The following is a 26,901-nucleotide window of genomic DNA, read 5'->3' as shown; positions in this document are numbered from 1 at the left end:
TTTTCTTCAGAACAAAACAAATATATAGACGATACATTACTGTGCAAGTCGTAGGCATGAGAACATTTTTAAACCATTTATTTGAGCAGTCTTTATTGGAAATATAACAAGAACCCACAAAATAAACATTAAAGTAAACACGAAGAATCATTATAATAAAACTAGACTGTATTTTCTGTGGCCTCTCTTAGAATGCAAAGCTGAAGCAATTCACTTCAGTAGACCATTGTGTGCATTTAAGTAGTCCTGTGGTAAATCCTTCTTAAAAATCCTTTGAAAAGCGTCTTGCAGGATTAACTTAATAACAGAGCAAACATTTTTAAATGAAAAATGTTGTACCCCAATCTTCACAGTATAATTCTAGTAACAGTCATGAGCATCAGGGTCAGAATCAGGGTACTAACCCACTATATTGGTGTCAGGTGTCAGACACCACAATTGAAAACATGCTCCTCTATTCCAGCGCTGCTCAGTCATGTTCCTGTAGAGCTACTGTCCTGCAGGTTCTCACCAACCATAACTTAACACACCTCCTTCTAATAATTAGCTGAATGAAAGCTGAAATCAGGTTACTTACAACTGGGGTTGGAGAGAGAACCTACAAGACAATAGCTCCCCAGGAACAGGATGGATCAACCCTGCTCTACTTTCACACATATCTTCAACTGGTTTCCATCCAAGCCTGTAACAAGCACAGTGCATCTACGATACCTGACACTGGCTAGCTCCTGTTCCCTGCATTTCCCTATAGGAAACAACCTGTTTGACACGATGCAGCCCAAAACTGTAGAGGGCGGGAGAGACTGTAACTGACGCAAACAGGGAGGAAACCAGAAAGACGTGAGGAGGAAACAAGGCCGGGAGAGGAGGAGATTGAGGGGGGAGGAATAGTGGATTCCAGGGAGAGAGGGGCGGTAGGGTGGGTTGTGTTGTCATCAGGTATTTTGGTATTGTTGAGTCAGCGCTTGCCATTTTTTCCCTGCAATGCAGAAGCACCCTGCTGATTAATTAATACCCACTTCAGACAGGGCCTACCTAGAACCATCTGTATTCTCTAGCCCCACCTGTCACACATTTGCATCCACATTAGGGATGTGAGAAGACATTGTGCTGCACAATGGAGAAATAAAACTGAATAGAATCATATGCAGTTGAGTGGAATATAATCAGTTGGATTTAACAGAATTGGAAGAGATTGACATTATTGCATGTGCAGTAAACTGTGTAATACAACTTTCTTATTTTTGGGGGACTGCGTAAGTGGAGCCGGCCAAGAAGAGCGAATGTCTCTTACTTAATGACTGACTACCCCTTGTTAAATAGCGTAGTGGTTAGAGACATGGACTGCCACATAGGCGACTGGTGTTCGATACTCGCCACGGACAAAACAAATTAGGCATTAGGATTTGTTCAGGATAGACCAGAACTTTTCTTCAGTAGCTACATTATTGTAAGGCTAAAGTAAATCTGTTTATGGTTATATTGTGATGGACGAACAGCACCGACAACAAACACATTACTCTCGATCTTGATTTACATAGTGTAGTTCACATAGCGTAGTGGAACCAGCAATAGAGTGATTGGAGTCACTGTTTTCATTGCTGTATAGCTATTAGCTAGACACCAACAGTAATCTTTTTTCTAATTTAACGTGTTGAATGTAGTGTAGCAATCCTGTTAAACCTGTTGTTGGTTTAGATGTTAGCTAATGTAGAGAACTAGATTTGAGATCTGTGGAGTTTCAACTAATCGGTTTAATAATATAGAAGTAAACAGACACCACATCTCTACACTAGGGCTGCACAATATATCGTTTCAGCATCGACACTGCGTTGTACGCATCCGCAATAGTCACATGGCAGAACATGCGATTTAGTAAGGTAAACATATATATTTACAATATATATATTTTTCAAATAAAAAAGTAGCATTATATCTGTCTAATATAACGTAATTTACTCAGATTTATTGGTTATTGGATACACAGTTAATTATAACAATTATTATTATTATTTTAAACACTGAGTTCGTTGCTGCAAGTGGTTGACAGCGAGGAACAGGCGAAAAAGGCCGAAATGGAGAATTTGGTTGCAAAAAGAAATGCATCGTCAATTATTTGGAAATATTTTGGCTACAGACAGGATGATGTTGACCAAAAACTGGTACTTTGTCAAGAGTGCCTTGCAATTGTTGCCAAAACACGAGGCAACACGACCAATTTGTTTGATAATTTAAGGCGGCACCACAAATTTTCGTATGAGGAGTGCAAAGCAGTTCAATGCCATCCAAAGTAAAAACACCATACAAGGAAGGTTCCAAACTGCAGAGAAAAATCCCAGATGGAATTACATTTCACGTCGCCAAAGACACGGTACCAATTAACGCGGTTACCAAAGAGGGTTTTAAAAACATGATCCGTTTGCTTGACAAGCGTTATGTAATGCCATCACACAACAATTTTTCTCAAGTTGCCATCCCAGAGCTGTACGAGAAACTCTTGTTGAAAGAGAGCTTTCACAAATGGAATATTATACAGCAACAACAGACTTGTGTTCCAGCCAGACAACGGAGCCCTACATAAGTCTGACCGTACACTTTATTAATGAGGACTTCCACCTGAAAAGTCCCTGTTTGCAAACTGCATTTTTCCCATAGGAGAACATCGCAACAGGGATGAGAGAAGCTTTAGCAGATTGGGGCCTAGATGAGAGTCGTCTAGTCTGTATAACAACAGACCCTGAAGCAGTGGCCACGGACTGCATCTTTATTATTACAATGTTGGATGGTCCTTTTCCTGGTTTAAAAACCAAGTGAGCATGTTTGTTTACAGTAGCTCGAAGCAGATAAACTATTTAAGCTATGTCTTGTCATTTCTGTTGTTATTTGTACTTTTACCAAAAAGTTTACATGTAATCCAAGATGTAGTATTAATTATTCAAAGTCTTACTGCTTCAGATATTTTAACTAATTGCAGTGTTGTGCCTTGCTTTGTAGTTAGTGATTCATTACATTTACCAGTAAATTATACATATTGTACACATCAATATTCATATGCTTATAAATATTACATCAGTATACATCCATTCCAGGTTTCTGTCTAAAAAGGCTTAATGTTAAAGGGACCAACTGCAGTGCAAGTGAATGATGAACCATGAAGGTAATCTGAAGAGTCACTGCACACTTATGAGAGTCCTAGTTGGGCATGCATGAGAAAATGGATGTGTCAAACTAAAAATCAGTGCAGCAGAACAGCTAGGGAGATAAGCGCATGCATGTAGAAAAATCTACTCAGATCCCTGTTGATATCCCACTGGTGGCTTGTAGCAATGAAACCTGTTGTGTCAACATATCAAGTGGCAGGGTAACTAGGCAGTCAAGAGGGTTGGGCCAATAAATGTACAATGTCCTCCATTTATATTGGCATAATTGGTAAATATGAGCAAAACAGGCTTTGGAGAAAACAAACTTTTTTTTCATCCTCTTGATCATTCATTCAAAAAGTAAAACATATATATATATCTCAAATACGTGTGCCACAGTTCTTGGCAACCGTTCATTTAATGTGCAACCTTCCTTTGCAAAGTCAACAGCTCTTAGTCTTCTCTTATAATGTGTAGAGGTTGGAGAACATGTGGAAGGGATCTGAGACCATTCCTCCAACCACAATCTCTCCAGATCCATCAGATTCCGAGGTTCACGCTTGTGGATTCTTCTCTTCAGCTCTTCCTACAGGTTTTCTAGAGGGTTTAGGTCAAGGGTCTGGGATGGCCATGGCAAAAGTTTGATTTTGTGGCCAGTGAACCATTTCTATGTTGATTTTGAGGTGTGCTTTGGATCATTGTCCTGCTGGAACATCCAACCACATCTCAATGTATGGTTCCTGGTAGAGGCAGTCAGGTTTTGATTTAATATCTACTAGTTTCCTAAATGGAGTCAATGATACAATGAACAAGTTGTCCAGGGCCTTTGGAAGAAAACCTGTGCGCAATATCAAAGATCCACCACCATACTTCACCGTGGGGATGAGTTACTTTTCTGCGATACTTGGAGGTTCTTTAGTCACTCAAACCATCCTCCTCATTCCACGTGGGGTCAATATAAACACACATTCTCTTCCAGGCAGAATGTTAATATGTCCAGGTGTTTTAAACTTCTCAGTGCCCAACCATTGAGCTATTTTTTCTTGTAGCCATTTCCTGATTAGCGCAGCTCAACAGCCTTTCGTGGCACATCATTACTGTATTATTGGGTCTTTCCCATACTGATGACTGACTATATGAAATTGGCCTGCTTCACCACACACAATATTTTTGTGAATATTTTATATATTTATTTTTAAAGAAAGACCAAGAGCATAAAAACATATTTCACAAACCAATTTTGCTAATATTTACCAAGGGTGCCAATATTAGTGGTGGCATTGTAAATAATAATGTGTTCTTAGCATACCTACCTACTAAAGTAACAGTAAAAACATTAAATAATCCACAGCATTGTACATGAAATGGGAACACTTGTAAAGTGACTCTAGAAAGAAATGTCTTTCATTAGAGTCACATAGCAGTTTCTATAGCGTACAAGGTTTCTCGGGACATAACACTGGAGAGGTTCCATGAAATAAACATAAAAGAACTTTCAAGCAGAAACAAATGATTACTCTAAAAAGAAACATTGTGGTAGTCTCATCAGGAAACATAAGTAATCTTGGCAAGAAATGTACAGTAGAAGTAGTCATTCTTTACTCAGCAGGTGGGCTGTAGTGAGAATGACCAGTGTAATTTACCTTCTGGTGGAGCTGACTGATACTCTGTCTAACCTCCTCTGATTCCAGCAGCAGTCCGGCATTCACCTTCCTCGTGTCTGTGGAGACAAAGAAAGATGACACCTTAGGATCATAAAATCATGCATGTAGATTGGTTAATTCGATAAGGGGTTGTTCAGTGTGGTTAATTCATCAGCTGATTGATTGGCTGTGTTGGGATTGGTTGATTCGGTAAGTGGTTGTTTAGTGTGGTTAATTCATCAGCTGATTGATTGGCTGTGTTGGGATTGATTGATTCGATAAGGGGTTGTTCAGTGTGGTTAATTCATCAGCTGATTGATTGGCTGTGTTGGGATTGGTTGATTCGGTAAGTGGTTGTTTAGTGTGGTTAATTCATCAGCTGATTGATTGGCTGTGTTGGGATTGATTGATTCGATAAGGGGTTGTTCAGTGTGGTTAATTCATCAGCTGATTGATTGGCTGTGTTGGGATTGGTTGATTCGGTAAGTGGTTGTTTAGTGTGGTTAATTCATCAGCTGATTGATTGGCTGTGTTGGGATTGATTGATTCGATAAGGGGTTGTTCAGTGTGGTTAATTCATCAGCTGATTGATTGGCTGTGTTGGGATTGGTTGATTCGGTAAGTGGTTGTTTAGTGTGGTTAATTCATCAGCTGATTGATTGGCTGTGTTGGGATTGATTGATTCGATAAGGGGTTGTTCAGTGTGGTTAATTCATCAGCTGATTGATTGGCTGTGTTGGGATTGGTTGATTCGGTAATGGGTTGTTTAGTGTGGTATCCACAAAGCATTGCATAAATGGTCCTATGAATCCTGTTAAAACCTATTAAAAGAACAAGAAAAAAACTTCCAGCTTAGAGTAGGTTCTGAAACAATGTTAAAACATTGCTCTGACAAACTATAAGCCAGGAGTAAAATCAACCTAAAGTTTACCTCATCTGGTAATCACAGTTTGGGGTACAGAAGACCGATGAACCTGGCGGTCATTGACATTGTTCCATAATGGAGAATAAACAATTGGGATGAAGCATAGCCAGCAGAGAAGTTTACACCATGCTTAAGACAATCAGAGTTAATGTGAACAGTCAAAATGTTGCCATCTTATTTTTTTTGTACAATCTTTGCCTGAAACTATTCATTGCTTTGATTGTTGATTCACTTGCCTGTGTTGTTGGCAGACAGAATCTTGTTCAACCAAATAGTCATATTTGGAATAATGAGAGGCCCTGAAACATGCAGTATGTTCGTGTTTCAGTGGTAATACTATCGTTGTATCTATACTCGTCACGCATGTTCAACAGCTCTAAATAGCTTTGGCACAGAAGACATTAGTGACTCACTTGACAAACCATGGTTGGAAAGGTCACTTTTTCTGAACAGAATAAAAGTTAACACCTAGGTAAGATGCTTTTAACTGTACAGCTTATAGGCATGCCCAATTCAGGCATCTCTACAAACAACACATGGCTCTCCAAGGTGACATCGTGTTCATTGTGTTTATTTCATTGTGTTGAAACAATATGATCTAGGCTGATGAAATAATAGACAATAAAACTCCAAAGCAATTGGATCACAAGCTGACACTCCCTGCCCTTTTCTATTATTAAGACACCAGCTGGTAAGTCTTAACTGCTTAGGACAGCTAAAAAATTGCCTGAAATAACTAAGTGGAATTCTTATGACTAAAGAGGCTTCATGTATAGCTTTTGTTTTTACCCTGAATACTAAGAGTAAAATGCCTCTGTAGTACAATTTTCTACTCTGAAAAGCTTTTTGGCTACGGGCCCAGAGATCTCCGCTGCGTGTTACGCTCCGCGTACACGAGGCCACCTTCAAGCCATCTGGTGCCCCGGGGTCCCAGGTGCGGTCAGGGCGCGGTCAACGCAGGGTTCCAGTGCGGTTAGTGTTACCTTCGCCGGGACGTCCCGTGGGGGCGCTGGACTTGGGCCCGCTGTGCTCCACGTTGAAGAGGAAGGTCCGTCCGTTGTCCTCGATACCGTCGACAACCCTGGAGGGGGGGCGGGGGGGGGTTGGGGGGGGAGTAATAGTAGAGCTAGTTTCAATTATCGAATTATCATCCATCGCCACACGACCCAAGAACTGGCAATGGGAGCCCCGCTGGCAGACGTCCATGCCCAAGGAGAGGCTGCAACGGTCTGGGTCGGAGGACATCGGAGCCCTGAAGGGCCACTTTACAGCATTGCCTTCACGTGGGGCCCGCTAGACCACGGCCGATGCATTATGAATATGGATGGACGGATGGAATGATGCTGCGCGGTCGGGGTTGAATGAGGTGAGCTGACCTTAGCGCCGTTCCTACAGCACTTAGACATCTGCCGAGTGACCAGATGAAACGCTACCGGAGAAGCCTGTAAATTCAATCTCCACGCTGCGCACGCATCGCTAACTCGGCTACAGCCATTTCTTTCTCCTCTACCTAAAGCACACGTTGGGGTATCGGGATGGAAATAAAGGGAAAGTCCAACAAAACACGTGACTCTGTGTGTTTGTGTGTGTGTGTGTTTGTGTCTTTTACCTGGGACTCAGGTCCGGTGGTGCAAAACAGCTGACAGTTGGAATCAGCAGCTTGGACGGCTTGCGGCCCTGACTCCCTGCCCCCAGTAATACTGAGGCAGTGGGGCTGGCGGGGGCTGGCGCCGGGACACCGTCCTCTTTCTTGGGCTGGGCGGAGGACGGGCCCTGACCGCGGGGAAGGCCTCCCCGGCTCAGGTTGGGCGAACGGCAGCGGCGCAGGGCATTGAACTGCCTCAGCTCGTCGCCCAGCAGGTTGCCCAAGGAGGTGCGGCGGACCGGGTTGCTCAGGCTGGGCAGGAGGAGGTCGGCGCGACGGGTGCGGGAAGCCGGCGAGAGGTGGTAGCACCGGTCCGAGTCGTCTCGGTCGCCTCCTTTGGTCTCCACGATGGGGGGAAGCCTGTTCTCTGCAGATCCTTGGGGGTTCTGGGGAGCAGGGAAATGAAGGAAATGTCTACATTTCTATTTAAGCTTCTTTTTTGTCAGTTGAAAGGATGAAATGTTTAACACATTTTAAAAACAATTTGACAATGTTGAAACATTTCCTTAGTCCCTGATTTACTCTTTTGTTGTGTACATAGTGAACATGCTGGGGATAGATTGACAGTGAGATAAGGATGTTTTAATTATGACAATTGGACACTGGGAGTATTCATTATCTTCATTATATATGAAGATAATGAATCTTTATATTTAGAATTGTTGGGTTGAGAGGTTATTCGAAAAAATATGGACTGAAACACAAGACAATGAGCAATATAGGTGTCCAAGTAAAAAATGTGTCTAACTAACCTAAATTAGCTTGTTAATACCAGGGCTGTTGACCTAGTTAGCAATCTGACCCCAGAGACAGAACCATTTTCTTTGCTCCAAATGAGTTGTGTCCTTAAGGGTCCTGGGACATGTCCTTTAGGACAAGTAACTGTGTTTCAAAACATTTTGTTTCATAAAAAAAATAGATGAGTGTTTCTTGTTAGTCAAATCCATGTAGTCTGTCCTCAATCCAAGGCAATGTTTAGCTCTTAATGAACCTGACCCTGGGGCCGGCTGGATCGCACTCCCAGCAGAGCAGTTACGTCCAAATGACCCAGAAAAAAAAGCAGCGCTACAAATCCAGGCCCAATTAAAGAACTTTCGCTTCAATTCTTCTCACAAATTCAATCTCCTTGAAATCAAGTCGAGGCAGAAACCTGAATAACACGGTCAGCAGAGTAAACCGACTGCAGTGGAAATATATTGAACGCGACAGGCAGGTTCCTCTGAGAAACCCTCCTCTAATGGAATGAAAAAAGAATGGTCGGTCAGACTGTACATACAGGGATTGTTGCATGGGCAGCACTCACGTGTGGAAGTCTTGGTGACCTTGAGAACCTGGTCAGGCCCTGTGAAAAGAGATTTAGGACACAGAAGTGAAATAAGTCAAGACAGGTAACGCCTGAGTCGTAGTATGACCCTGTCATACGCCACAGTCCAACAGCTGCACTGCTATCACACACGTTTCAACTCTCACGCCGTAAACCTTGAAAACATCACTGTCACCCCAAGAGAGCTTGACCAACAAGCCTGGTTATCAATTGACTAAAGCCAACCATACAGCATGTATGGAGACAGGTCTGTAACAAATTGTCTCTTACCACAAGATCAGTTGTTAACTGTGTGTGTGTGTTTTTGTGGTACGTTATTTGTGGACCAGTGTGTGTTAGGTTCTGTGTTAGTTCTGATTAGATTTCAGGTTTTCTATGCAAATCCATAGTTCCTGCCTGAAAAGTCCTCAATGGTAGTTCTCTAAAAGGTTGTGAGTGACTGAGTCAGTGAAAAACAACATCATTTCACAAAGTGGAATGTGTTATTGGAACAATTCACATTACATTTAAGTAATTTAATAGACGCTCTTATCCAGAGCGACTCACAGTGGTGAGTGCATTCATTTTGTACATGCCCCTTGTGGAAATGGAGCCCACAAGCCTAGAATTGAAAGCCCAATCAGCTGAGCCACCTGGGACCTTGAGTAATCACAATATGGCATTTCTCGTTAACATATTACAACATTAAATTAGGAAGGACATTGTAATAAGCCCGACGCAACTGTGCTAAAGTGTTCCCCGGTGTTTTAGAACCGAGTTCTTCTTCATAGTGTGAGAGGTTTGAGTCGGCACCCTTGGCCTTGAGCCAGAGCCCACTCCAAACAGATGGTCAGAAAGAACCAGAGTGTTGCTCAGACACCAAACCTGATTGCATACCTCTTGCGGGCCGGCATATCCACACCGACCACTGTATGATACACAGATTCTGAACGCTTGAAGAAATGTAATATCAACAAGGCTCAAATCTCCTTTCTGGGGACATGAAACGAAATTAGATGAAACGCATGCAACGTGACGCAAACACTGAAATAATCTGAATGACGACAAGGCGGCGGTAACACGATGTTGTACAAATTACAAGCCTTTGATTGATGAAAGCTTAGGCAGTATTTCTTCACATCTTTCATTTGGTTCGCTCTGTTGTCAATCCGAAAAAGGGCTTAGACCCTTCCATTTATCTGGTGGAGATTAAGGGCAGCAGGTAGTCTAGTGTTTACAGAGTTGGGCCATTTAAAGAAAGGCAGCGAGCCCAAATCAACCAACAAGGTGAAAAGAGAACATGATGCCAATGTGCCCTTGAGCAAGGCACTCAGCCCTTACTGCCTCAGGGTAGTCGTTCATAATGGCTAACCGTGACGTCACTCTCCAAGGGTGTTGCAGGGGAAGTTGGGACATTGTCACACCCTGATGTGTTTCACCTGTTGTTTTGTCCCCGCCCCTCACCAGGTGTTCCCGGTTCCCTATTAGCCCCGTGTATTTAAACCCTGTTCTCTGTTTGGCAGTTGCCAGATCGTCTTGTCCTGTACAGTCGTTTCCAGCGTTCTATGTGTTCATCAGCCAGTCTACCCGTCCTTCTATTCCCCGGTTACGACCCTTGCCTGTTTTCCGGATTACGAGCCTGCCTGCCCACTCCTGTACCTTCGACCATCCGAACGCCCGAGAACGAACACTGCCTGTCCCCCACCACGAGCCTGCCTGCCCTATCCTGTACCTTCGACCATCTGACCGCCCGACAACAAACCCTGCCTGTCCCCTACCACGAGCCTGCCTGCCCACTCCTGTACCTTCGACCATCTGAACGCCCGATAACGAACCCTGCCTGTCCACCACTACGAGCCTGCCCACTGCCTGGTTGTTCAATAAATACTTTGGACCCCCCTCCTCTGCCTCTGTGTCCGCATTTGGGTCCCCACCCGTTCATCGGTGTGATAGACATGGCCAATTCCCACGAGGACTAATGTAAGCCCCCACCAAATATATCTCTACATTCATATCTCATTCATGCTGCTTTCATAAATGCAGGTGTACAACCAAAAGACATACCAAAAATATAAAGCATTCATGAAATGCTTATGAAAAGTTTATGAAAGGAATATTTATGGGTTATAAATGTGTCATCAAGCCTTTATACTTAGACATACCTCATAATGCCAGCCTTTCATCTGTTTACATTGATAATAAAATAATCCAAAGTATTCAAATACATTTTGTATGTGTTTGAATTAAGCCACTGTCTCCAAACCAGGCGTTATGCTCACTGTTAATAGAACCTGCTCTTAGGCACAGACCCAGGCTCAGCAGAACAAAATCTAACCTCATTCATTAGGGTCAAGCCCTATTCATTATGGTGGGTGGCTGGGTGAGTGTGAGCAAGTGGCTATGTGTTTGTGTGTGTTCCTGTCTTGGCATGTGGTTACGGTTTGTGTGTGTGTGTCTCACCTCAGCCTCACTGCCTTCTCTCAAGTTGTACGTGAGGTTGTGGAGGATATCTGCAGTGAACAGGCTAGCGTACTCTGGGTAGAGTTCCAGCACCTCCCGGAGAGCCCGCACGCTGATGTACTGCAGGTCACAGTAGGTCAGCGCCTTTACATCTGCATTGGTCTTGATCACGTGATCTGTGTTGGGCAGGTCTGAGCCAATCAGATCCCCCTTCCCTGTAACCAACCAACCAGTCATCAACATACAGCAGAGGAGGGCACTTGATGGCGCAGCAATAAAATCATTGGCCTTGTCCAGAAAACCCAAATCCTCTACCTCATTTGTCGGGTTTCATATAAGGTGTCAATCCCATTATTATTGGCATAAGCCAGTGTTTCCTATTCCCAATCAACTCATACGGTTGACTGCCTGGCCTGTGTGAACTAGACAGGATGGGATTTATCTGAGATCATCTGTATAATGAAAAGCTCTTTATAATCCTATTATAAACTATAACCCGCAGCCAGATCACATGTATTTTGACAAACACTGTAACAGCACACCTGATTCGGCAACAGAGATTGGTGAGCGGTTGTATCTGCTGTGCCATTGGTGGAATACATCCACTGAGTGAATCCGGCTGCCTGTGAGTATTCAAGGAGAGGTTTGCTGGTTTATATGGTGAGTCCTGTCAAGCATATTTATTTTGAAGGAGCGTGAACACACTCTCATTACGTATTATTATTATTATTTTTGCAAGGCTTTTATTGAAAGTGTGAAATTAGAGGGAGATAAGTGGAGACAGAGGCGAGGATGGAGAAGGGCATTGAACCCTCTCCGACGGGGAGACACATATGTGCATGTTCATCCCCACTGGTCTGTTTTCAGATCAGGATGAGGACACCCCTGGACAGACAGTGATTTTGGCCCAGTTTTGCATTTCTTCCACTTATGGTGAGGACTGTTACTGGAGGATGGATGATGTGATCCCAAGTATGTAAGGGATGACGCTACTCGGACAAATTTAGGATGTACTGCTGTATGTTGCCCAGCTGAGTGTGGGGATGAAGGGTTTTCGTTTATCAAATTAGTTCAACTAGATGTCCCACAGTACGTCCTAATAAGCCTAGTTATATTATGCATGCAGCTACAAAAATACAGGGGTAATTTGAAAGGCCTGCTGAAGTTGGGACTTAAGAGACGGTTCAGAATTGTAACCTTTTTGTCTCATTAATGGTTCAGTTTATTATTTATATAAATGCAGCTCTACTGGTGAAAAGCACATAAGGGGGTACTTCAGGGGTACTCCGGGCATTGCAAAATGCTGTAGGCGATTCAGTAAGTGAAAAGGGTTAGGGACAACAGATGTAGGTACTTCCCTCTGCTTACTGGAGGACAGCAGTGCCCAGTAAACGAGAGACAAAGTACTATGTTATGTTTTGTGCAGTGTTGTATTCTGTAGTATCGTAGCGTTGTCGACCAACTCTTCCCAAAACAAGTAGACTGTATCATGTGACATCCCGATGGAGCCTAACGTGACCGCAACATTAAAAAAGCGATTTCTTGTGTAGGCTGCTATTCTACTTTATCAAGTGAGATAGAACAAATTGAGACATGCGATACAGCTGTGCGTGATACAGTTGCCTGGTCAAGCAAGTCTGCTGTGTCCAGTGGAAAGCAACAGTGTGTGGGGAGAACCTTAATACAATAGTGTCGCACTGGTAATTCACTCCAGCTTGTTGTTCTAATTAGCTACAAGTGACATCCAGACAGTGACCAATGTTACTAACCAATAGGGAGGTATTATGCAATAACCAACAGCAATGAACATTGGTTTCTTTACCAAGTTTTAACTACCAACAAGTTTGCCAGCCCAACTGAACCTGTTAATTCCCATTCAACGGTGATAACGCGACTCGTTTCATCAATGTGTTGACCAGGCATGCCCACACAGCTTCAGCCTCTGTACAAAACAGAAATGTTGACCCCTAAACTTACCTAGGATGGCCAGCACCATGCTGTCCTTGAGCACTTCCAGTGAGCCTGAACAGACAAAGTAATTGGCGTGGAGTGCGTCACCCTGTCGAATCAGGTACTCGCCGGGGGCACAAAAGGAGGTCTTGATGTGGAGGGATAGCGAGCGCAGGCAGCCGCGGCTAGCCCCCTCGAACACGGGCAGCTGCAGGATGTCCTTGTTCAGGTGCATGGCGATGTCGGCCCGAAGCTCATCTGGGAAGTCGTGCAAGAGCTAAAACGGACAGAGAAAGAGAGAAAGAAGAATCAGGGCCCACTTTAGAAAGAAGGGAAAGGCAGACTTTTTTGAAATTTCATTGAAATATTAACCAGTTTGTTACAGAAATAAAAGCACAAACAGAACTATTGTAACAGACCTGAAAAGTTAAGATCAACCACCCCCCCCCCCCCCATCCACATTACCAGAAAACATCCATGCCATCCCAGCACAAAAAGAAACAAAGACTGTCGGGAGGTGACAAATGAGAAATTTGCTTGAAGGGATAGTTCAACCTAGATTTTAATTTGGGTGAAATTCCACTTGCAGTTGTTGTTCTTGAAGGACTATGGAAGTGTTTTTTGACTTTGTTCCCGCTTGTAATGCAGTTATTGTGGCTCGGGACATACACTTTCAATTCACACATTTGGACAACGCTAATAATGCTAATTCCAGGCTAGGACAAAGGTGAATAAAGGCCTGTTCTGAAAAATTACTCCATGGGTCTTCAGAAACAACTCAGTCTAAGTGGAATTTCACACGTATATAGAATCTATGTCCAACTATTCCTTTACATTTACACAGGCATTTTTCTATTCGGTTAAACTTTAGATTGAGAGTTCCAATTTCCATCTGTAGATGTTTTATAGATAGTCATGCTACCAACAAACTTTCAACAAACTATCTTTAATAAGCAACTGTTCACTAAGGTTAGTGATAGGTTTAGAAAAAGGGTTAACGGTAAGAGTTAAGGTTAGGATAAAGGTAAAGGTTAGGGTAAAGGTTAGGATAAAGGTAAAGGTTACGGTAAAGGTTAGGTTAGAGGTTAGGGTAAAGGTTAGGATAAAGGTAAAGGTTAGGGTTTGACAATACTGTACCAAGTTCGGATATACTTTCAAGTGTCCACACTTTTGACTGCTACTGTGGTTAGTTTAAATATTACTGAGAGTCACTAGATAATATGTAGAGCATCTGCAGAAACATTTTGTAACTCTCACCTATTGTTTGTTCTGTTAAAATGATAAGGAAAGAAATCATAAAATGTCAAATGACTTGACATGTGTAGGTTATTGTTATAGGGGCCATTTGTAAGATTTACCATAAAATTGACCATAAAATAGAAGAAGAATTATAATTATACTTCAAAAGGTATTGGGGAAATATGTTATTTTAAACAGTGCACTTCATAAATGATTTGTTGTTGTATGCATATTGCCCCCTCTTTGCCCACTCTTCCGAGTTCCTTCGTTATCAAAACTCAAACCTCCAGGGTCTAGCACATAGATATAAAGCATAGATGGGACATATAGATCTCAATAGCTCCGCCATCTTACCTGGGACCAGTTCGGAAAAGTCAAGTCACTTAACGTTAGTAATGGTGGTATTTTGTACAGCAGAAATTTGGTCCAGAAAAAGAATGAACAACACAAATGAGGTGGGAAATGTTGAGAAATCATGTCAGATTTATTAACATTAACATTATATTACGGTTGTTTAAATGTTTTAACGTTTAAACACTCACACCCCTGAGAGGCTGCGATTTACAGATAGAGAGAAATCACTTGGGGAAAAAAGGACCTGTTAACTTGTTAATATGATAAGGTGACGCGAAACTGAAATGGAACATTTGTATTCAATTGTGTTCATATAGTCTCACCTCGTTGGCGTCAATGCCATTGTTGACAGACCAGGTGGTCTGGAAGTACTCGAGCATGCGCTGTTTGAGCTGCTGTGGTAATCGGTGGACCCTGATGAAATCTTTCAAGTCCTTCATGCGCGTGTGGTAGAGAGAGCGCCGTGAGTACATCCGCTGGATGATAGCCGTCACGTTACCAAACACCACCGCATGCATTAGGGCTGGGGAGAGGAATAGAGAGCATCATCGCCCGCACTAAAACCTTGGGGCTGGACCTGGTATGCCTAACCCCTGGCATGCCTAACCCCTGGCATGCCTAACCCCTGGCATGCCCAACCCCTTGCCCAAGTGGCAGTGCAACACTCACCCCCTATGAGCATGGTGCAGATTGAGAAGATTTTTTCGGCGTCTGTGTTGGCACATACGTTGCCAAAGCCCACGCTGGTAAGGCTGCTGAGGGTGAAGTAGAGAGCAGCAATGTAGGAACTGCGTACCGTGGGCCCGCCCACCGTGCTGTTGGTGTATGGAGTCTCCAAGCGCTTGCCCAGCTCGTGGAGCCAACCTGGAGGATTTATGGTGTATGGGTGAGACCGGAGGCAGAAAACTCCTATTAACCCCTAATTATTAACTTAGGGTTAGGGTTTTGTTTTTAAAATGCATTAACATAAAAATTCTAACAAGTTGAGCAAGAACAAAGCTAGGTTGAGGAAAAAAATTATCAAACCAGACCCAAAAGATTTGTTTCCTTAATATTGTTTAACTAACATTGAGCCAAATAATTTGAAAAACAAATAGCACTATATGATTCATTTTCAATTGAACGGTTAATTAAATGGTGACTTAAGCATCTGCCTCACTTGTCAGATGAACTCCTGGATCCCATTTCAATGTTTCTGTGTCAGATGTGTACAGTAGAAAATTCTGCAAGCAAGTGCTAACTTGCACTAATTAACCACTGTGCTACACATTGTTTGCTCCATTATTCTTTCACTTTCATTTTTAATTGACCCCATTTGTTATACCAATTTCATGATATCCAATTCCTGATCATCGCCTCATTTCCACAGCATATGCAGGCTAGTCAAAGATCATCACATACTTTCTTCAAGACTGTCCTATTCGTATGGCACTGCTCGCTCAAACCAAAAGCTTTTTGATGGTACACACGTTTGAGGCTACCTCATTCCCTAGCTTTACCACCATGATTGAATTCACAAGTGCCGAAACTACACAAGGGGCCATCATGGAGCGACAGGGTTAAGTGGCATTGGCACAACCTGGACAGTGGGATTTGGCATTACGTTTCCTGGTTGCCACATCTGCCAGGGCACACACACAGCCAAGAAGCTAGTATGAAGTAAAGTAGGGCTAGTTAATGAATAGCCTGCCCTCTCCCAGGTGGATAGAGATTCAGCCACTAACCCACCCTACCTTCCACGCCTTCACCCACCCTACATTCCAGGACCTCACCTATATCCCAGGTGTCGGGGTCGTTGTTTTCCATCTCCTTGCGCCCAATGATGTACCAGATGCAGGCCATCCAGTGGGCCAGCAGGGCAAACATGGACATGAGCAGGGTGAGCACCATGGCGCTGTACTGGGAGTAGCGGTCCAGCTTCTGGAGAAGCCTTAACAGACGCAGCAAGCGGACGGTCTTCAGCAGGTGGACCAGAGAGGTCTGGAACCAAGAGGAGAGCAAGGGCAACTATATAAGGTTACGTTTTTTTATTATCTCAGTTTGAGAGGGTTGTGGTTGTGTAGGTCATTGAAAGGAAATAATATTTAGTAATAGTTTTTGTCCAAATCACTTGGGGATTGTTGAAATTGGTCGTTGGTTGTTGATATTAAGGATGGATGAAAATAAGAATGTGTTTTTTGTCTTAATTAAATGTTACTTGTTTTTTTCTCCATTTAAGTTCATATTTAAGAGAACAAAATATAGCTGTTGATGCCACAGAAGTGATGTTGAAGCTATGAGGTCAACAGTCAACTCAAGAAGTATTGGCGCCCTCAGAAAAATTTAACAAAAGTGAACACAAACAATGGGTCATATTTGGGGCAGAGCAATGTTTTTGTATTACAATGCAATTATAAACCAAACCATAAGTCTGACAAGGTTGCCGCACACTTTTGGAGGGAGCTTAGACCACTCCTCCATGCAGCACTTTTTAAGACCCTTTCTTGATAATCTTAGGTTTGCACAGGTGGACCTCCCTCTCCAACTCAACCCAGCTGTTTTATATTGGATTCAAGTCCTGAGATTGACATGGTGATTGTAAATAATTGTTTTGGTCCCTCAACCACTTCTGTGTTGATTTTGATGTACAGTGCTGCTTGACAAAAAATAACCATAAGTTGCATTGGTTAAATCAAGAAGGTAAGTAGAATCAGATGGGTGAATAATTGAGTATGAAATTAACCAATCAAAAGAAGGATCTTTAGGAAAGAGTGTGTACAGGTCTTATGAATAGAGACAAGAAACCTGGTCGGTTAGGTGTTACCCGTACAGGTGAATGCAATATACAGCATGCTGAGAGGAAAGGAGATGTCAGAGGATATAGTGAGAGCAAATTGGTATAGGGGAGGCTATACAACCATCTCAAGAAGATTTGAGCACCATCCATCCACTGTGAGACAAATCATTTACAAATAGGATTTAATGACATTTTGCATGACAGAAACTCGGCCTAGAAGTGGATGCCCTTCTAAAACATCCCTAGAGGCACAAAAAAAAGTATTTATCATGTAAATGATCACCAACCTGATCACAATATCTAGCCATTTGCAGAACTACCATTCTACATCTCAGGTTATTGTGCATGCTTCAACAATGAAAACATTGAATTTAAATGGCATTCAAGGGAGGGTTGCTAAGAAGAAGCCTCTGCTGTCAAAAAAGAACCAAACTGACATCTTAAACTTGCCAGAGACCAGCTGGACAAATCTGTCCCATTCTCTGCACAGATGAATCTAAAACTGACCTTTTTGGTCACAATATATATATTTTGAAATTTAGCGAAAACCAAACACTGCCTACCACCAGGAAACGTATCCCAACAGCCAAGCATGGTGGTGTCAAGATCTGGGGCTGCTTTTCCTCCTCTTTGACTACACAGCATCAAGGGAACCATGAATTCTAACATAACATAGGCCATCAGTCAAGGAGTTTGGCTTGGCCTAAAATGGGTCTACCAACAAAGCATTCAAGCAAATCTAACAAACAATGGTTTAGGAGAAAGAAGATTTCATATATGTTTTGCACACAAAAAATCCATGTTTTAGTTAAATTAACAAAGAATGAATATATGTTTTTGGTTGTGTCCTTCATTTGGAATATCTTTATTATGAATTGATGTTTCAAGGATTTTAATGTAATATTTTACAAAAAGATTATGACCATCCCTGAAGGGTACCCATACTTTCTAGCAGCACTGTATGTTTGGCATCAATGTATGGTTGAAAGGTTTATTTATGTCTCAATCTCCTTGCAGAGGCATCCAGGTTTTGCTCTAAAATATCCTGGTACCGAAATTAATTCATCATGCCACTGATCGTAACAAGAGCCTCTGGACTACCAGTAGTGAAACAGCCCCAAAGCATGAACGATCCACCAGCATATTTTACTGTGGGTATTCCGATTGTAATTTAAATAATTTTCAGGCGCTACAATTTGTGGCTTGGTTTGAGTAAGGGCTTATTTTTTGTGCAAAATTTCAAAAGAGCTTTTTGGCATGGAGGTGACATCCAACAGTTGATATTAAGACTTGATAACCCCAAGATTCCACTAGATTGGGCATTTCTGAAATTGTTATTCTTGGATACTTCTTTCCCTCCCTACCCATCCTCAGTGGAAGATGGCGCAATTTGCACATGGATTCTCTCTCTTCATGGCACATTTGAAACTGTTCTAGACTTCTAGAACCTTTTTGATTATTTAATTTTTTGTTTATGTATTTTTTATAACTTTTATCTGATTTTGTGTAGGTCAATAACCATCTGTTACTTTTCAGCAGACAGCTCATTGGTTTTTCCCCATGGTGATGGATGACAAAGGAATTTTAAATACGTGCAGTCTCATATTTATACCCCAGGGAAGCAGGAACAGGAGAAAGGCATCAATACAGTTCCTGGTGACTGAGAAAAACTAAAAAGCACAGAAATTCATTGTAGACACCACTTAGTTTGATTTCATAAAAATAAATCTTTAGGGGATGCCAATACTTTTGAAATGTATGTTTTGCCTTTTTTTATAAATATGAGCTATTATTGTGTTGAAAAAGAAAAATATACAGCTCCCCATTATGTTTTAGCTCAAAATATCACCCTGTGTTTTTTATTTTTGCATTTACTTTTGCTCAATTCCATGAAGGGTGAAAATGCTTCCTGGGTTGACTGTACAAACTGTAACTATATACAACCTGATATACCCACCACAGTGATGTTGAAGGCATAGAGCAGGTCAAAGGGCAATGCAGCCACCAGGTCGACAAAGAACCAGGTTGTGGCGTAGTGGATGCAGATGGAGCGTGTTTCGTAAACCACCTGACCCGACGTGCTCACAAAGGATGTTCGGAAGTTCAGGATAATGTCTGTGAATGAAGTGGGGAGTTCAATGAGTGGTTTGGTTCATGTTCCAACATATATTTTCTTGGCCCAGGTCATGGTAGCATTGTGGTCACCCAGCAGCAGGGATGCATGCGTTTGCTCCACCCCTGTACTACGGCATCTTAACCGAGAGGTGACGTCATTTCTAGGCTGGAGTAAAAGACTGCACACCAAATCTCTTATGACACAACCTCTCTCTTTTAGAGTATTCTACTAAAGGAGAAACAGTGAATCAAATGTCATTACGGTTGTGGTAATTATAACATGTAATTATAACATGTATTTGAGAGGTTTTGTGCACCCACCCACGGCCTACATTTACGCATCAACACTGTCCACTTTGTAATGCCTTTCCTGAATCCCAGGTGGAGTTGTGTTGTACAGCTGGCATGACTCACAGAATTCTGTCTCAAGCAGTAATGTCAAAGGGTAAGGCTGTGTTTCCTAAGAGGTCATCTTCAGCTAGGCTTAATAAGAGAACGAACACAGAAAACATGAGGCCAAATCCAACCTTCACAAATACGTGATTATTCCCAGCTGTTTAATTGGGATTTGGGAAATGAGGGAGCCCTACTTTCTTGTGGCGGGGGTGGGGGTGAGGGGGGTGGTGGGGGTTTATAGGTTAGAGCCGCTACCAGTTGTTTCTGAAATGATTAACTGCTGGCCAGTGGAAGTACAGGAGCTCAGCTCCCCCATGTTTTCATTTCAGCCTCATGTCAGTCCAATTAAAACTGGAATTGTTCCTTATCGCCTACTCACTATTACTTACATCCCAAATATCCAGTGAATAAGAACAATCTCCATTGTGATGTTATTACAGTATGTTGGTGCCCTTTTCTCCCACAGCCCAACTCCTATAGTCTCCTTTCCTTTTCCCTTATCCCCTTAGTTCCTAAGAGCATCTCCACGCAATGCAGCTTTTCTGTGGAGAGGCATCCAATGTCCTACCGGTTAATTCCCACAACTTTCCTATCTCCTGCATCTTTTCTTTCTACTTTTTCCACTTTTTACCTAAAGTACTCCCTCACACACAATGATGAGCATTTTGTGAAGAACAGCGGAGCGTCCAATTTCCTATCCCTCACTAACTACATCGTAGCACCTAGCATTCACACCCCGATTACTCACCCAGAATGAAGAGCATCTCCACGGCGATGTCACTGACGATGGTGGTGCGGGCGGCCGTGTCTAGCTCGTCGTAGGGCGTGAAGCAGACGTTGTAGGGCACGGTGACCGCTACGTAGAAGGTGGCCAGCAGGATCATCCAGTCCCACAATGCCTTGGAAACGCTGTAGTGAAGCAGGATGAAGCGTGACTTCTGCACCGCCGCCACTTTGTACTCTGGGAGGGATGAGGGCTTCTCAAACATGCTCTGGCGGGAGGGAGAGAGTTTCATGAAGAGGTTATTGATTTGAGGATGAGTGGTAATATTTGCACGTTTTTACAGCCATACGCATAGAGTACACAAGTCAAACTCCAAAAATCGTCATGTGTGAAGTAAGGTCTTGGGTAAACTCTCCACTACAGTGATCAAAACCATCATCCACAAATAATCTGTTTGGGCAAGCAGTTGATTTGTCCATCAGTTATATAAAAAAAAGAGTTCCCCTGATGACAACTTACTTGATGATGAGAAAGGGAAAACTAACAATGTCATCCAGGCCATCAGAATGACCTGCATGATTTCAACACTTCCCTCAACAGACTTCAACTATTTTATTCAAGTCTTTTTCACAACTTTTCTCTTCCTGTCTAATTAAAATGAGATAGGCACCAAATTAACTCACAATAAAAACGAAATAACACTTGCTAACAGTTCTACTTTTTTCTTGAGGATGCTAATTGCGAGTAATATATGAAACTATATTGTGTCTGTCCAGGGTTGACATACATCGGACCTGGACAATAGCATAATGTGCTTTTTATAGGATATAATAGCCATAATAATGTTGAGGAGACATTGAGTAGAACTGTTGTTACTTCAGACAGATTAAAGAGGGGGCTGAAAAGAAACAGCGACTGTCCAGGAACAGTGCTCCAGTATGGAAAGAGGCTGGCACGGCACACTGGAGAAGCCTGGGTAATGAAGTATTAAATTGAATTTCCCTGCTATGTGTCCGGGAGGTAGCGAACACCGTTGTGCCTGTGCAATCTTCCTAATGACGCTCCTCAGGATGGATAGCCCATCCTTTGGGAAATAATTGGGGAAGCAAGGGAATTACAGTCGCACACTAAAGGAGGAGGAAAGTGGCGTAATTATAACATTTCTCCTCATTTTCGAACCGTGTGCGTGTGTTTGTGTAAGCAAGTGTGTGTGTTCGTCATTCATATATCATTACAGGCTCATCTCGATGGTGAAAATTAGCGCATTTCAGTGAAGAAGGCAGTTACAATGACGAGGCCTTCCATTCAGTTCCAACTCCCAGGGTGTTTTCCTTACTTCAATTAAGTGAGATGTTTTGAAGATGAAAGAGTTTCGTTTTACATTTGTGGATGATGTAGCCATCTATTGAAGGGCAGATGCTGCCAAATTGGTGATGAGCTGCCTTTCAGCATTGCTTCTGTCTTGCTGCCATTGAGCTGGAGGAAGTTGTTCCAGATACAAGCTTTCACTTTATCCAGACAAGGTAGCAGTGGAATTGGACTTGGACTGTAGATCAGGTCAAATGGGAGCATGTAGAGCAGGATGGGGATGGGTCATCGCATCGACCCAGAGAGTATGTTGCAGAATCATGGGGATGTATAGCATTTTATGTTATAGGTTCCAGCTGTTTCTCGTGACATTTACAGCTGCCACGAGACTCAGTAAGAGGATAATGTTTATTTTCTAAGCCTGAGTGTGAGACAGAAGAGAAAGTGAAGTCTTACTCAGAGGGAAGTGGACATTAAAGAGGTGTGTGTGTGTTATTTGTCTGCCTGGTAGCAGGGTGTGTGTGTGTGTATAACTGCTTTTAAGATTACAAGTTAGGTTTAGAATATGCGTTGGATAAGTGTTAAGGTTAGGTTTAAGGTTAGGATCAATAGATGGTAGGTTACAACATTACCAATAGTGTTTAGAGCATCTGTTGATGGACTGTCTGGACTTTCTAAGTGTTTGATGGTTTTTTATATCTTATTTGGGTCTGTGTGATCTGTAAGTGGTCACATTTTGCAGGGGTGCACACAGTTGTTCCTTTTAGCCCCATCTTTGCCTATGGCAGCCTCTCTTGATTGCTAGGCTATGGCACATAGTAACATTAAATGTGCTCTGTTTAAACGAAGATTGCATTCCAATTTGCTTAGTTTTTTGGGTTGATTCTTTCTAGTGTTTCAAGTTGGGTCTAATTTTGCTGCTCTCATGGGACTCTATTGGGTCTGTTTCTGTTTGTGAACATAGCCCCAAAACCATCTGGCTGAGGACGCGCTTTTCCACCATCATCTCTCTGTAGATAAGGGCTTTGTTATGGAAGGTTTGATAATGGCTTTCTTGTGGTTTAGAAGGTTGTTAAATTTAACAGCTCTTTTCTGGATTTTGATAATTAGTGGGTACTCCTAACTCTGTTTTGAATTGTCTCTCTCTCTCTTCCTCTGAGTCAGTAATCTCTCTCTTCCTCTGAGTCAGTAATCTCTCTCTTCCTCTGTGTCAGTAATCTCTCTCTTCCTCTGTGTCAGTAATCTCTCTCTTCCTCTGAGTCAGTAATCTCTCTCTTCCTCTGTGTCAGTAATCTCTCTCTTCCTCTGAGTCAGTAATCTCTCTCTTCCTCTGAGTCAGTAATCTCTCTCTTTCTCTGTGTCAGTAATCTCTCTCTTTCTCTGTGTCAGTAATCTCTCTCTTCCTCTGAGTCAGTAATCTCTCTCTTTCTCTGTGTCAGTAATCTCTCTCTTCCTCTGAGTCAGTAATCTCTCTCTTCCTCTGTGTCAGTAATCTCTCTCTTCCTCTGAGTCAGTAATCTCTCTCTTCCTCTGAGTCAGTAATCTCTCTCTTTCTCTGTGTCAGTAATCTCTCTCTTTCTCTGTGTCAGTAATCTCTCTCTTCCTCTGAGTCAGTAACCTCTCTCTTTCTCTGTGTCAGTAATCTCTCTCTTCCTCTCCCCAATCTCACTGCCTCCCAGTTTTAAGAAATAATTGCGCACGCAATCAGCCTCGCACATAATGACTATATCCAGATTTTGATATATAAACTCTGGAGATGCAAAAACCTGTGTTTTTGGTGTGTTGTTTGTCATGTCTTGCCTTATTGTAATAAAATAGTAAATAATGTTCCTTGTCATTTTGTTGAGAGGATAGAATATATTGTTGTTGCCTTGTCTTCTGTAGCCTGACGGCATTATCAGTTAAAAATGTTCATAAGTGTCATGTCAGTGTGCAGGCACCATAGGCTGGTAGTTTAAGCACATGTATTATGCATCCCCCGAGACCAGGTTTCTGTTCCTGTCTCAACCATTCCCGTTTTCTCTCCTTTTTCTCCCTTATTCAAAATGTGTCAAAATAAAATAAAGACGGCTAAATATTTCTATATACAGCTCTGGAAAAAATTAAGAGACCACTGCACCTTTTTCTTTCTTTTCCAAAAAAGATGAAAAGGAAAGTTTTGAGTGAGGAACTCACAGAAACTCATGATGTGACTCAGTAGTGTGTCTGTCCCCCACATGCCTGTATGCACTCCTGACAACATCTGGGCATGCTCCTGATGAGATGACGGATGATGTCCTGGGGGATCTCGTCCCAGGGCTGGATCAGGGCATCAGTGAGCTCCTCGACAGTCTGTGGCGTTACTTGGTGGCATTGGATGCACTGATACCTGACAGAAGAGGTTCTCAATTTGATTCAGGTCTGGGGAACATGAGGGCCAGTCAATGGCATCAATGCCATCCTCATCCAGGAACTGCCTACACACTCTGGCCGGGCATTGTCCTGCACCAGGAGGAACCCAGGACCCACTGCACCAGCGTCAGGGCTGACTATGGGTCTGAGGATTTCATCCTGGTACCTAACAGCAGTCAGGTTACTGTTGGCTACCATGTGGAGGTCTGTGTGACCCTCCAAGGATATGCCTCCTCAGACCATCACTGACCCACTGCCTAACTGGTCATGCTGGATGATGTTGCAGGCAGCATAATAATCACCACAGTGTCTCCAGACTCTTTCACCTCTGTCACATGTGCTCAGTATGAACCTGCTCTCATCTGTGAAGAGAACGGGGCGCCAATGGCAGACCTGCCAATGCCTGCCAATTGGCGACTGACAATCAAGCTGCACGGTGCTGGGCTGTGACCATAGGTCCAATTAGAGGACATCAGGCCCTCATGGAGTCGGATTCTGACAGTTTGGTCAGAAACATGGCCACAAGTAGCCCGCTGGAGGTCATGTTGTAGGGCTCAGGCAGGGCTCCTTCTGTTCCTCCAGGCACAAAGGAGCAGATACCGGTCTGGACAGACTGATATCCCTGAAGTTTAATTGACTTTGTGTTATACTGTGATAATTACGTGTTCCTGTAATTTCTTTGAGCAGTGTATATACAGCTCCGGAAAAAATTGAGAGACCACTGCACCTTCCTCACTCAAAATTTTTTGGAAAGGAAAGAAAAAGTTGCAGTGCTCTCTTAATTTTTTCTGGAACTGTATATAAAACATGTTGTCTCACTCATCATACCAGTGTGAAAGTCCACGCATCTTCCCCAAAACTAAACATCTTGACTATGCTGCATTCTGCATATCTTCAGCAGCAGCCACATGTTTTGCTGTTTGGATATTAACATTAATTAGCAGGTGTACTTAATAAAGCAGCCAGTGAGTGCATTATAAGGACATTTATCCAAAAAATTATGATAAAATAATGAATGACCCACAACACATCTCACTTATTGTAAGCGTTAAAACAAAGGTTTGATGTTTTAGTGTCACTGAATTAGGATGTGTATACGAGTTCCTCTTCTTCTCATTCTGCCTCCTCCTTCCTCTCTACATTATTTCTCTCTTGTTTTTTCTTTCTCTCTTAATTCGTTCACCCTATTTTCCTCACACTATCTTTCCCTCCATTTCTATACAGTTGTGCTCAAAAGTTTGCATACCCTTGGAGAATTGGTAATATATGTACCATTTGTAAAGAAAACAAGAGTGAGCAGGCAAAACACATGTCTTTAATTTCTTATAGGAATTACATTCAACTGTATGTGCTAACAGAATTGCACAATCATAAAACAAAACATAGTAACAGAGAAAACAATTAAAAAATCTGCATACCCTTAATTCTTAATACTGTGTATTGCCCCCTTTAGCATCAATGACAGCGTGCAATCTAATGTAATAGTTGTCTATGAGGCCCCAAATTCTTGCAGGTAGTATAGCCCATTCATCTTGGCAAAATGCCTCCAGGTCATCCAAAGTCTTTGGTTGTCTTGCATGAACCGCACGTTTGAGCTCTCCCAAGAGTGGCTTGATGATATCAAGGTCAGGAGACTGTGATGGCCACTCCAGAACCTTCACCTTTTTCTGCTGTAACCACTGGAGGGTCAACTTAGCCTTGTGCTTAGGGTCATTGTCATGCTGAAAAGTCCAAGAGTGTCCCATGCACAGCTTTCATGTAGAAGAATGAAAATTGTCTGAAGTATTTTCTGATAACATGCTGCATTCATCTTGCCAGTAATTTTCACAAGATTCCTTGTGCCTTTAGAGCTCACACACCCCCAAAACATCAGTGAGCCACCACCATCACAGTGGGGATGGTATTATGATGGTATCACTATAGGCGTTGTATGGTTTTGACCATAAAGTTCTATTTTGGTCTTGTCACTCCAAATTACAGTGTGCCAGATGCTGTGAGGCGTGTCAAGGTGTTGTCAGGCATATTGTAACCAGGCTTTTTTGTGGCGTTCTTCCTGGGAACTCGACAATGCAGCTAATTTTTTACTCAAATATCGTTGTATCGTGCTCCTTGAAACAACCACACCGTCTTTTTCCAGAGCAGCCTGTGGGTTTTTCTTTGTATCCTGAACAATTCTTCTGTCAGTTTTGGCTGAAATCTTTCTTGGTCTACCTGAACTTGGCTTGGTATCAAGAGATCCATGAATTTTCCAATTATTAATAAGTGATTGAACAATACTGACTCGCATTTGCAAGGCTTTGGATATCTTTTTATATTCTTTACCTTGTTACGCAGGTCTTTTGACAGTTCTTTTCTGCACCCCATGGCTCAGTATCTAGCCTGCTCAGTGCATCCACATGAGCACTAACTCTATTGACTATTTATACACAGACACTAATTGCAATTTAAAAGGTCTGGGAAACACCTTTAATTGTCATATTCACCTGTGTGTGTCACTTTGTGTGTCTGTAACAAGGCCAAACATTGCCTAAA

At 42.5% G+C, this 26,901-nt stretch overlaps 1 protein-coding gene across 1 annotated transcript in view; it reads right to left on the bottom strand.

The window, feature by feature from the left end:
- kcnh4b (potassium voltage-gated channel, subfamily H (eag-related), member 4b) overlaps positions 1-26,901 on the bottom strand; it is a 65,586-nt gene that overhangs the window by 3,809 nt on the left and 34,876 nt on the right. Inside the window, exons 5-15 of the mRNA XM_013131950.4 lie at positions 20,695-20,938; positions 19,393-19,550; positions 16,432-16,639; positions 15,329-15,523; positions 14,983-15,182; positions 13,094-13,343; positions 11,117-11,331; positions 8,657-8,695; positions 7,318-7,739; positions 6,692-6,789; positions 4,784-4,860 (exon numbers count right to left, since the gene is read on the bottom strand). Of these exons, the coding sequence (XP_012987404.4) occupies positions 4,784-4,860; positions 6,692-6,789; positions 7,318-7,739; positions 8,657-8,695; positions 11,117-11,331; positions 13,094-13,343; positions 14,983-15,182; positions 15,329-15,523; positions 16,432-16,639; positions 19,393-19,550; positions 20,695-20,938 (2,106 nt within the window). The remainder of the gene's footprint in view (positions 1-4,783; positions 4,861-6,691; positions 6,790-7,317; positions 7,740-8,656; positions 8,696-11,116; positions 11,332-13,093; positions 13,344-14,982; positions 15,183-15,328; positions 15,524-16,431; positions 16,640-19,392; positions 19,551-20,694; positions 20,939-26,901) is intronic.

The sequence above is a fragment of the Esox lucius genome, chromosome 5 (assembly GCF_011004845.1).
Source record: "Esox lucius isolate fEsoLuc1 chromosome 5, fEsoLuc1.pri, whole genome shotgun sequence".
NCBI classification, from domain to species: Eukaryota; Metazoa; Chordata; class Actinopteri; order Esociformes; family Esocidae; genus Esox; species Esox lucius.
This window is presented reverse-complemented; position numbering and strand designations above follow the sequence as displayed.